We start from the raw sequence: 12,740 nt of genomic DNA, 5'->3' as shown, positions 1-12,740 counted from the left end.
TCCCTAAACCCCAATGCTTTGAAAAAATCAGCCCCATTGCTTTGCACTGTAGGGTTAAGCCCTTTACAGAAAAGTATGAGGTGTTCAGCCGTTTCCTCTTCTCCACACGCACAGCACAACGTGTCTATACCTTGGTACTTGACTCGGTACATCTTAGTCCGCAATACTCCCGTCCTGGCTTCAAACAACAAAGAGCTTCCCCTAGAATTATCATAGATATTTTCTTTGGCAATTTCTTGCTTGAAAGTTCGGTATGTTCCCAGTGCTGATTTCGTCTGCATCCCTGTTTTCCACAGACCCCTCTCTGTTTCCATAACCTTTTTCTTAACCGCTGTTTGCTGGTTTCCACCCCTCCTGCAGTCCAAATATTTGATTGACAGTTTTCTGGTCAGCTTCCTCCATTTTGTATCAACATTCCTCATGTACAAATAACTGAAAACTCTCCTTGCCCACCGCTTTTCTGCCATTTCTCTCAATCGCTCCTCAAATTCTATCTTGCTGCTGGCTTCCCTGCCCTCGAATGACGTCCATTCCATGTCACCCTGTACCCCCTGATTTGGTGTATTTCCGTGTGCTCCCGGAGCCAGCATACCTACCCCTCGCTGCTTAACTTCCAACCTTGCTCGAACCACTGATCTCATGCACAGGACCGCATTGCCGAAAGTCAAACTAGGGATTATCAACCCTTTCCAAATCCCTCTCACCACTTCGTACCTATTGTAATTCCACAGTGCCCTATTTTTCATCACAGCTGCATTTCTGCTACCTTTAGCCGTCACATATTTTTCATGTTCCGTTAAGTACTCAGCCCCATTGTTTATACACACTCCAAGATATTTGTACTTATCCACCACCTCCAGCGTAACCACCTGTATCCTATGCTCGCTGCCCTGATTATCATTAAAAGTCATGACTGCCGATTTTTCTTTACTAAACTTCAAACCTAAGCTATCTCCCTCTTTACGACAGATGTCCATTAATCTCTGCAAGTCTTCCTTGTTGTCAGCCATAAGTACAATGTCATCCGCATACATCAGTCCTGGTAATGACTGTTTAATCGATTCTCCTTGCTTGAAATAGGAAAGGTTGAAGCCAAGTCCGCTCCTCTCTAATATTTTCTCTAATCCTTGTAAATACAGCATGAACAACAGAGGTGACAGAGGGCACCCCTGCCTAAGCCCCTGCCGTATCTCTATAGGCACAGATACCTTGTTTTCCCATTTTATAAGCACCTCGTTACTTTTATAGATATTATTGCGATAGCAATTATATGGACACTTCAACCGGATTGCTGCCGTCGCCGTCGCCGTGAGGTTCCGTATAGATTCCAAGGGCGATAAAATCGTCGCCGCGGCGCGAGCGAAAGCCCGCGGAGGACGCACGCTATCACGGAGAGCGAACGCACGGTGGAAAGCAAACGCGATCGTCGCGCGAAAAGCCGAGGGGCTATGGCAGGGAGGGAGGCGGGGCAGCGCTGTGCTCCGGCACCAAAGGCGTATCTTGCCACTCAATCTCCCACGCGTAAGCAAGAAACGGGAAGAGGGGAGGGAGGGGGGGGGGGCGCAGCTTCTCCTCTGCCAAGAACTTCTCTGCCCTTTGCCTGGCGGTGCCGGTCGCCCGCACTGTCTCTTATCTCCACACGGATCTGAACTTTCTATGCGGTGTGCATTCGCCGCTCAATTTCCGTTGAAGCGATAGACCGCACGATTCTTCGCCCGCTGCAGCGGCTGGCTGCGCTTGCTGCCAGCGTTTTGACAGTCGTCTGCGGTCATTCAGTGTGATCTATTCATGTTTGCTTGTGCGCGCTGACACCGCGATTGTTATTTCAGTTAGTAAGCCAATGTGTCCAAGTTTATGCACCCCATAAAACTACTATCCCTACTCCGAATAGCTCTCTACTAATTTGCTATCGCAATCGATGCTTTGCCTTTCGGGCGAAACTGCGACATTTTTCTTAAAATATTTCTTACTCCATCTTCCACATCTAGAGTGCCCAGTATGTCCCACAAATCCTTTTGGATTACACTGTCATAGGCTCCCTTGATATCCAGAAACGCAAGCCATAGGGGCCTGTGTTCGCTTTCTGCTATTTCAATACATTGTGTCAATGAGAACAGATTATCTTCAAACCTTCTTTGTTTCCGGAACCCGTTTTGTAGTTCCCCCAGCACCTCCTCGCTCTCCACCCATGCCTGCAGTCTGTCCTTTATAATCTGCATCACCACCCTGTAAACCACTGACGTCACTGTTATGGGACGGTAGTTGTTTATGTCGGCTTTGTCCCCCTTTCCCTTATATATCATGCTCATCCTGCTCAGTCTCCACCCATCAGGGGCTTTACCGTCCATTATCATTTTGCTCACTGCCTCTCTTAATGCTTTTAGATTTTGGGCCCAATGTCTTTATCATGCAATGGGGATGTTTTCCTAGCAACACTCGATCTGGCGTTAGAACGGCAGACTGAAACAAGTCAAAAGGGAGCTATGGCGAAGCGGGCGAGCAAGCGTTGCTTGTCTTCTTCCTTCACTAGCACCATGGCCCAGTCCCTTCAGTACAATCACTCCCCACCAAAAGAGGAGCCATCCTGGCGACCTAGGGGCAGGAGAAGACAGGGGGGTCGTGGCACTGCTTTAGGCGGGAGACGTGCAGATAGGATCAGGTGACAGGGGTGACCGGGAAAGAGCGTCTGCGTCTGAATGCTTGCGGCCGGAGCGATAAACAACACGGATGTCGTATTCTTGTAGGCGTAATGCCCAACGAGCGAGCCGACCAGTTGGATCTTTGAGTGAAGACAACCAGCATAGGGCATGATGGTCGGTCACGATGTCAAAAGGGCGCCCATACACGTAAGGTCTAAATTTTGCGATAGCCCAAATAATGGCCAAACATTCCTTTTCAGTAACGGAGTAGTTCGCCTCAGCTTTGGTAAGGGTGCGGCTGGCACAGGGGGCATGACCGGACATACTGGCGAACGAAACGATACATACCGCGCCAATAGTACCGAACCTGGAGGCGAGAGTATGTCTTCAATACCCCAGCGTCAAAAGGGAGCTATGGCGAAGCGGGCGAGCAAGCGTTGCTTGTCTTCTTCTGCCTTCACCAGCACCATGGCCCAGTCCCTTCAGTACAATCAACATAATTGGGATGCCATCAGGACCTGTCGACGTGCTACTAGGAACCCTCTTCTCTGCCCTTTCCCACTCGCTTTGTGCCAGTGGAGCCACTGCACTGACTAGTCTATCCTCACCTGATTGAGCACATGCTATGTTTCGTTCTTTAAATTTTTCTGTCATCATTGTTCTTGTATGTTCCATTGCGTCATCTCCCTCTAGTCGAACACCTTGAGCTGTAACTATAAACCTCTGCTCTAGGCTAGTCTTATTACTCAAGGAGTTGAGATGTTTCCAAAATTTCTTCGCTGCCTTTCTATCCTTTTTGTTTACTTCTGACAACCATTGGCTCCCCTTTCTTCTGATCTTCACATTGATCAAATGGGATGCTTCCCTTCTACAGTTTTCTTCTACATTCGCGTGGAAGACTACCGCCACCTCGGGGAGGCGGGGGAAACTAGACACGCGTGACGGGACTGCCACGCTGGGAGAGGGGAAGGAAACAGGCACGCAAGCGCTCGGAACGACGACAAAGATGGCGGTGCGAGCGTACGTGTGGCTGACGCGGGTCGCACAGCGGCAAATTTTTGCGAAATCCTTATTATATTCTTGAGAGTGTACTCATCGTCAAAATGGTGCCTATTGATAATTATTCTACTGAAAATGCACATCCAAGTGATAAGACGCATAAGCTTTTGCATAGACTGGAGCGACTTCGCGTCAAACTCGGAAGCTGAGTTTTTGCACACACATATTTATTGACGGACACGAAAAATACACGGAACCCTAGCCATAGCCTGTAAAAAGTGGTCTTCAAAGATATCCATGCCATACACGCACATGTAAACACGTAGTGCCTATCAGACGACGCGCAGCGCAATCCCCACTACCCGTGGTTCAGTCAGCGTCCGCCAGGCGGTGGCTCTGCTCGATCTCGTGGCCAATTAGGCGCATATTTTCTATTAGGAAGCGCGAGAGAGGAAGCTACATGCACGCCTGATACAGCAAGTTCTTCGGCGTTGAAAATAGGGTGTGGCTAGATTGATTCAGTGCTCACCGCTTTAACGTCTGAATTCATTTTTACATGGGTACTGCTGGATTTCTTTACGTACATTTCATGCAGAGACGAGTGTAGTACCGCTCAGAGGCCATGACGTTCTGTGTTGCACCTGGCTGACTGGATTGTAGACAAACAGAGCCGTATGCGTGTTGTCTTCTGCATTAACAGAAGACAAGTGCCTAACCTTGCTCTTCGCCCGACTGCATTCTACGGCTGCATATTTGCCGTTGCCTAAGCACTAGAAGCCGACTTCAGAGTTTTCTTTCTGCAAAAAATCTAGACCTCTGCAATTAAGTGCATCGCGATGTACAGAGCACGAAGAAAACTTCACCATGCTGTAAAAGCAGAGTACATTTCCAAGCATAAAATTGTGCACTACAGTGCCTGTCATGTAAAGTGCGTTTACAGGCTCAAACATTTCCGTGTCAGTGCCACGTTCTAGCGGAGCCTCAGAAGATTGAACCATCGACATGTCAGCACTCACCCACTGAGCAGCATTTATTTTGCGAATGGGTCACTTCAATGCACTAATACGATGCGAGGCCAACCACAACCGGCCTACATGTCATAGCAGAAGTTCTCAGCCTAGTCAGTGCACATTTTAGCAATAACCATAGTGTTAGCACGACACAACGGAAATGTGATAGGAGAAAAGCTTAGGACATACCTTCCGGACATGGCATTTGTCATGTCTTCTGTTCTGTGTGCGTAAGGTTAAGGCTACGCTTATTGCTTTAGGTATGAGGTGAGTCTTGCAACAATTATTACCCCAAGTACTGCCTAAATAGCATACCCGCGTGACATTCGTGCAGGAAATAATACTACAATGAACTTCAGGTAAACAAAGCTTGGTCAGTTGGAGCTATATCACGCACACATAAACACATCCTTCGTCCATTCCGAGCCTCGTGGCGTCTGCCTTAATAGAGACTACGTAAGGCTTTTGTAAACGTGCTGTCTGCGGCTAATATATTGCGGCCATTTTGTCGACGGCGATCTGCCAGTATCCAGATCGAAGGTCCACAGAGGATAAGTAGCTGGCATCGTAAAGGCAGTCAAGGGCGTCGTCGATTCGTGGCAGCGGGTAGATGTCTTTTTAGTGGCTTTGTTCAGATGGCGTAATCCCCACCGATGCGCCATGTCCCGTCCTTCTTAATCAAGACTACCGGTAGTGCCCACGGACTCGAAGAAGGCTCAAGGATGTTTTCATCGCGCATCTTGTTAACACCATCGTTAACCTGGCGTTCCGATAGAGATACTCGATATGGCCTGCGGTAAATAGGAGCAGCATCGCCAGTATTAATACGGTGCTTGACAGCAAGCGTCTGGCCTAAGGCGCGATTGTCAAAGTCAAGAACATCCCTGTAGGAAAACAAAACACGGTAGAGGTCTTCGGCTTGTGCAGGTAAAACGTCCGTCGCAATCATTTTCTGGACCTTTTGATCAGTACAAGAGTCAGACCTTGTAGAACTGGTAGGCTCAGACGAAGCGTCGGACGAGAAAGCCGCCACGTGATGGTCATCTAAAGGCTCAAGTCGGGCGAGGCAAAATCTTTGAGGCACAATCTGCTTGGTTAAGCCGAAGTTTACGACAGGGATGCAAGTGCGGTTGGCCGTGATAGATGTGTGTAAGGTACGGTGACGTCGCACCGCGGCGGAATGTCGGGCAGCGGAGTGATGACATACATCAGGAACTGGCGGGGAATGACAACATATATGACAACAATTTGGGCAGCAGTCGAACGAAGCTGGTGGGGCTTAAGCGGCTGGGGGTTGCATTATTAGTCTCCGAAAGAGCTCGCAGTTCTAGGCGGAGTGTGCTGGCAGAGCAGTCAATAAGAGCCGAATGCGCTGAGAGGAAATCAAGACCGAAATGAGGTCGTTGGGGCAATGGGCAATCACGCTGAAGAGGAATGGAAGTGTGGCGGCCGGCGATGCTGACAGATTCGTTGCACATACCGACGACAGGAACAGTACCGCCATCCGCAACGCGGACGACTCGTGCCGACGCTGGGGTGAGGAGCTTCCTCAGTCGTCATCGGAAGGCAGCACTCATAATAGAAAGGACTCCTGTATCGATCAGTGCAGTAACCGGATAGCCATCAACGTTAACGTCGAGAAGGTTATGGTTCGTAGGTAACGTGAGCAGAGAACTTGAGGGCAGGGTCGACAAAGCAGCTTCACCTCCAGAAACTGCATTGCCTTGTTTTCCGGCTGAATACGGGAGGCGATAGGCGGCGAAGAGAAGCGACTGGGTTGGGGTGAACGCGAGTGATGGCGTCGAGGTGAAGGCGAGCGGCCGTAGCAAAAGTTTAGCGCTGGGGCATCAGCGGCAGTGGGTTTATGGCGGGTGGCATAGGGAGCAGTAGGTACAAAGGTGCGGCAATAAGCCCCGGCGGATGTCCGAGGCGGTGGTGGTCATCGGTTACGGCAGTGACGAGCGAAGTGGCCGATGCGACAGCAGTGGAAGCATATCGGCTTGTCATCAGGGGTACGCCACTCCTCGGGCGGGTTGCGGTATGTGACTGAAAAAGTCTGCCGGAGACGAGGAGGGCCGCTAGAGAACTAGGGAACACCGGGTTGAGTCGACGAACACACGGAATTGAGACCCATATTCTCAAATTCCTGTCTCACAAGCGCCTGAATCATCGCAATCGTGGTCGCTGGCGGATCGGGAGGCATCACGGAGAACGCTGGCGAACAGGCGGCCTCGAGGTTGCGGAGAACAATGCGGGTAACATCACAGGCGGTGGGCTGACGCGCTCTGCCCTCACGTACATGCCGACGTAGCAGCAATAATGGGTAGCCGCCGCATGATGTGGTTTGTTATACGGCGGCTCTTATAGCTTGTTCAAAGCAACGGCAGTTTTCGTCCGCGATTCCTTTTAGTACATTAGCCACTTTATATAGTTCCGTCAGCTTTGCGGCAAGGAGCGAAGACGTCTCGGATGTACGAAACGTATGGCTCTGTAGATGTCTGAACTCGAGTCGCAAGAGCCTTTCTGGCGGCAACCTTGCGCCCAAAGGGGTCACCGAACAGTGCCCGTAGCTTCTCTTTCAAAATGACCCAGCTGGTTATCTCGTCTTCGTGCGTTTGTAGCCACACGCATGGGGTGCCGCTGATATAAAAGATGGCACTGGCGAGGATAATAGTTGGATGCCACCTGTTATTAGCACTGACGCGTTAGAGCTTGATTCATTCGTCAACGTCTTGTCCCTCCAGGCCAGTGAACACACCAGGATCGCGATGGTGGGCAACCGTGACGACTGTAGCAGGCTCACGAGCCGCAGCCGTTGCTAATGTGGTCTATTCACGGGGAGGCATGGTGACAAGCTCAATGTACCGACCTCTGCGAAGCTCCGTGGCGAGGACGGGGATCACAAACCTCCACCAAAATGTTACGTGTGGAAACACAGCGAAAAGAGTATTTACACTGTGTTTACAAGAGCAGCGCAGCCAGATACCAAGATGGAAACCATCTCGTGCTAAACCCAGATGATCGTCTTCGTCTGCATTTGCGCCATGTGTCTATAGCGTCTGTTGTATCGCAACAGTATATATGGGTAGAAGCGCCAGTAAGATATGCACCAAACCAGCTCAATGCCAAGAATATCAATGTGCGGTTACCATTTTTTGTGGTCCATCCCAGCATGAACATTAGTTCATTCTTGTTCTTTCTACTAAAAAAAAAAAAAAACGCTGCACTTCGGAACAGAGAAAATATATTAGGCCTATACTGCTGGATAGTGGCATTGTGAAGAACTGTGTTAGCTGAGACTGCCCCACGCGTTTTGTGACTGGGGTTACAACATACGAGGGCCTATCAGCTGAATTTAAGAAAAAAGGGGGGACACAAATGAACCAGCCAACTACACAATTACAATATGAGCTATGTTGCTGTAAAGTTGCAGGCTTCAGGCGACCCTTAGAGTACCTTGCCTAACATCAAGTTGACATCACCTTCCTGCCTACTTATATGAGTCACAAACCAGCTTTAGCAAATTGGTCGGCATTAATTTGTTTCATTTTGAGTCCACTCATTATTTAATACCCCTGAAAGAGAGTCTTTAGGAAGCCATAACTGGAAGTCTCAAGACGAAAAAAAAAAAAACATTGGGGGAGGCAGACCTGGTTGGAGGCTTCTCGAGACCCCAGTCAGTCCTGCAGGTGGTCTCAGTGGCCTACGTGGCTCAGGCACAGCTGGCGTCGGTCGGGCTGCAGGCCGCTTTGTCGCAGCAGGCGCAGAAGGCATCCCTCGAGCAGGTTTTGAGGCCCCAGACGCGGACCCGATCTAGGAAAAGCGGTCAAGGCAATCGCATGTGGGTCAGCGTAGGTAACTTCTCAAGAAAGTTGCTCAATTTAGCGAGGCCTTTAGGACAACTTTCTTTTTGAAGGAATAATGACTTATTAGTGACTTTTCGACAATGTCAGTGGGCGGAAAATTACCCAGGAGAAATTTCTCTAGGGACTTAGGCAAAGTACAATGCCTTGGACACATTTTATCCTAAGGGGACATATCTATACATGTGCCTTGATATGTCGCTGCTTCAAAAGACGTACTGAAGAATTTAGGAATCTATCCGGATGCGTTGAAACTGCGTTTCTAGGCAAAGCCCAATTTTGAGAGTGGTTTAGCAAATAGTTAAAGAATGTTTTCCCATTTCACATTCCGCCCGCTGACTTTGAATTCAAATTAATAATAGCTTTAAAAATATTAGGCATCAAATAAAACAACGAAACAAGAAGAGAGATTTGAAGCGAGCACTCAACACTTAGGGACTTGGAGATTTTCAGCGTTGCCGGCATTTCGGCCAGTTTCGCTGTGTCTTGAGCTTTGCGTGGCCTAGTGCAAGCTTTGGCCTTTTTTTCACAACGAGAATGAGAGCATTCAATTGCACGACTATCAGGTGATCGTAATTTTATGCAATTTAGCAGTTTGATGAGTTTGATAGCCTGGAAATTGAGTGGCCTTTAGAAAGTTGTGCTTTTTGCGAAGTGGAATTTATTCTTTGTGTTTATCCTCTTTCAAGCAATTTGTTTTTACCAAATGTAGATTATTTTTTGCCTGTTTATGGCACTCTGCAAATGGTCTTGCAGTGTCTGACTGACAAAGTCCTTCACGCTGCGGGTTGCAACAAACTAGTGGTCATCACCTTCGGTTGCTGAACACCTTTTGGGGCGGTCGGTGGTCTCACTGGGGCCTCTCTGGCAAACTTGGTGTCAGCCACTGCTTCAGTTGCAGCACTGGGCCGCACTGGGACTGCCCTGGGCTTGGTGGCCAACGACAGCCGCCCAGCAGGACGTTGAGTGTCCCTGGCAAACGTCGTGTCGGCTGCTGTCGTGGTTGCCGAACTGGGCCGCACCATGACTGCCCTGGGCTTGATGGGCATGGACAGCCGCCCTGCAGGACGCTGTACTGGTGCGTGGGATGTAGCTGTGGACAAGAGTAGAGAAAGACATCACAGCCAGCATATGCCGAAACTCTAGATGGAAGCACTGGTAGGATACAGAATACCATTGAAGTCTATGTGGACAACTTCTGTTCAGTGGAGATGAGATGATGTAACAGCCACAATGTCTACGGGGTATACTTATAAAAAAACGTGCAACAAAGGCAGGACGTGCCTATATATATATATATATATATATATATATATATACATAAATAAAACGTAATGCTTTACCGTGTCATGTGAGAATGGCGCATGCATGCCTAAGCTACGTGGACGCAAGAATCCCTTATTGACTCCATTATCTCCAGTAAACAGGTGTCATACTTTTGTGTTACTTCGATTTTAACGCGATATGGTTTTCACTTAATTCAAAAAATTATTGCAGCAGACTTCGCATACCTCCAAATCTCAACAGCAAAAAGGCCACGCGAAATTACTACACGAAGGTTTTCATACCTTTTGTGCAGCTGATATGTCCACAAAATTGATGAGGCAGGTTGGTGGCAATAAACGTCGCTAAAATTGGCGAGTTTCAGAGAGTGCAACAGTACCAAGTTCCCCATTCTGAGGCAAGGCCACTTTAAAATAATGACGTCAGCAAACTTTGGCATGCGCATTTTGGTTGCGGCCTGTGGCGCCATCTTAAGCATGAGAAGTGCTGAGGTCACCGCCGGTGCAGCACACCTCCGCCCTTTGACCCTCGCCGAATGTTATCTGGTCAAGCCTGAAAGCACATTTAGCCACCGTTGCTATTCGCCCCATAAAAGTGACACATGTCTTCCAAAAAGCGCTTTATGGCGATATCAATTATATGGACACGCCATATATGGAAGCAGCGTTGCTTCGTGCTGAGTTTTTTTCGAACAGAAAGCGATTGCGATACGCCAAGCCCATTCGCAGAGCTAGAATACTTTGTACCGTCGCTCGTACATTGCCAATTCCTTGTTGCTCTCGCGCAAGTCCGATGACGTGCGAATCGAGCCTTCACTTTTTATTTTTTATCTAGGATGTTGTTAGTGGTACACCAATGTGTTTATAGCATATTAATTGTGAGCTTTAGCAAGGCAATCGGTGTTCTCTGAAAGATACTATCACATCACGCGCATTACACAAACGAAGTGAGCACACGAGCCTACATCATAGTTTGAGTGCTGTCGTCGCTTGATAAGGACACTTGCGTGATGCTCATCTCATTTAACCAGTCCCGTCACCCATGGGTATCTACTAAAAGCGTGAGAATTGTGCTTTTCTAAGTGAAATTGGTGGGAATTCATTACGAAGTAGAAATTAGCAGCATCAGTTTTCCTATGTCTGAAACGAGTTCTGATCTCCCGAAATCAAGCGCCATGAGTATTGCAGAAGAATCAATCGTCGTGCTGTCTTGGTACAGTGTAATGAAAGCTTTTGCCTATTGATATGGTGATGGTGATTGTCAAACTCACGCGATATCTTGCATGTAGAGACGCTAAGATATATGCTGCTGGGCGCAGTTATTGGTTAATGCTGTAAGGCATATGGATGCTGGTACACTGCCTTGATGATTGGCTTTGGGCGCAAGCCACAATAAAACCCTCGCAAGGGGATATGGTACACTCCTTTGTATCAGCAGAGATGCACTAATTCACCTTATAATTATCACCCTTGCATTCGAGACCACAATAAAGCAGTTGAGAGGACACTAATCATGCACTCATACGAGCAGTGTTGTACACGTTCCTCTACAACAGGAACGAAAGCTCATTCCTCGTTCCATACGAATATTGAAAAGAGTTCCCGTTACAAGTTCCTTTAATGTGAAAGGAACGCGTTCCAGTTATACTTTGAGCATTGGAACGTGTCGTTACATTAACGTTCCATTTGATTTTTCTTTCATTTAATTATAGCGTCGGATAATCTTGAGGCGAACTAAAGTGAGCAGCGTGAAACTCACATCGAACTACGTATATTATACGAACTGGAACATGCAGATTATCTTGAGACAAAAAGAATGCAAAGAAACAATCCTAGACGAATTTTTTCAGGGAGCACCGGACATACTCCAGACATGTCGAACTGCAACTTTGGTGCTCGTTTATTACAAACGCAACTCATATGACACTTTCGACTTCGGTCTTCAAATGCGTAGTCAGGATACTGCGCTTCAGATGTGCAAATAGAAAGTGACTCAGATGCACCAATATAATCAAATTTCTTGCATAGGAAACCGCATCGAAAGGAACAATACATAGGATTTTAATGAATGCTGATTCAATATTGCAGTACGAGTGAGAAAAAAAATGTCCAGAATACATATTCGCAACTTAGTAAAGTCCCTTGTTTGAACTCAGCAAGAGTTGCACCTCGATGTTGATTTCCGACAGACGAACCCGCTTTTGTAGCGTTAGCTACACTGGCCTAGCCAAGCCCGTTTCGCGCGGCACATCAAGAGCCGTGCTGCGCATGCGCAAGGATCAGTGATGTCACACGGCTTGCGCACCGGAGCCACCGGAGCCGGCACCTCTCGCGCACTCCGCCGCCGCCGCGCGCGACTCACCGCCGCCGGTCTGCGCATTCCAGAGGAGTGACGTCGTAGCCGTGGTAGACGCACTGGCGCCGGCGCTTGCTTGCTGTGCAGTCGCCGTCTGACACTGCGCTGGAGCCGCTGCGCTTCTGACTGGCGTTTGCCAGTGTGGTATAGCCATGGAGAAGGAGAGCGCAAACGCTGCTCAACAGCGCAGAAGAACGGAGAAGCTTGACTCATGGGATCCCGAAGTAGTTGCCTGGCAATTAGCGGTTGAGCGTAGGAGGAATGAACAGAAGAAGGCTAAACGTGCTGCGGAGACACTGGAGCAAAGGGACGAACGTCTAGCAAAGCGGCGTCGCCAGGAGGCTGAGCGACGTGCCCGACCACCCCTGCAGCAACAACAAAACGCCGTCGATGACGTCAAGTGCTAATCCTTGACAATCTAGACAACCAGGAAAGCCAAGAATAATCAGCTGAACCTTTGCTAACGCTACGTATATCCTGGCGTAGCCGAGCTAAGCCACTGCAACTTTTTTCTTCAGCACTTCGTTGGCAAAGTTGAACAGCCGTACCACCGAACCACTTGAGGGTGGTTCGTCCTGTGTTCTTCGTCC

The 12,740-nt window shown here is 48.6% G+C and overlaps 2 protein-coding genes across 2 annotated transcripts in view; both read right to left on the bottom strand.

Annotated features, from left to right (window-relative positions):
• LOC119453861 (MIF4G domain-containing protein B-like) overlaps positions 1 to 12,740 on the bottom strand; it is a 177,345-nt gene that overhangs the window by 67,146 nt on the left and 97,459 nt on the right. The gene's annotated exons all lie outside the window — the stretch shown is intronic.
• The window catches only part of LOC125945811 (nascent polypeptide-associated complex subunit alpha, muscle-specific form-like), a 69,924-nt gene that overhangs the window by 5,520 nt on the left and 51,664 nt on the right, over positions 1 to 12,740 (bottom strand). The window contains exons 5-6 of the mRNA XM_049668103.1: positions 9,324 to 9,604; positions 8,299 to 8,461 (exon numbers count right to left, since the gene is read on the bottom strand). Coding sequence (XP_049524060.1) covers positions 8,299 to 8,461; positions 9,324 to 9,604 — 444 coding nt within the window. The remainder of the gene's footprint in view (positions 1 to 8,298; positions 8,462 to 9,323; positions 9,605 to 12,740) is intronic.

This window comes from Dermacentor silvarum, chromosome 5 (assembly GCF_013339745.2).
Source record: "Dermacentor silvarum isolate Dsil-2018 chromosome 5, BIME_Dsil_1.4, whole genome shotgun sequence".
Classification (NCBI taxonomy): Eukaryota; Metazoa; Arthropoda; class Arachnida; order Ixodida; family Ixodidae; genus Dermacentor; species Dermacentor silvarum.
Note: the sequence above shows the minus strand (reverse complement) of the source record. Positions and strands in the feature narration are given on the sequence as shown.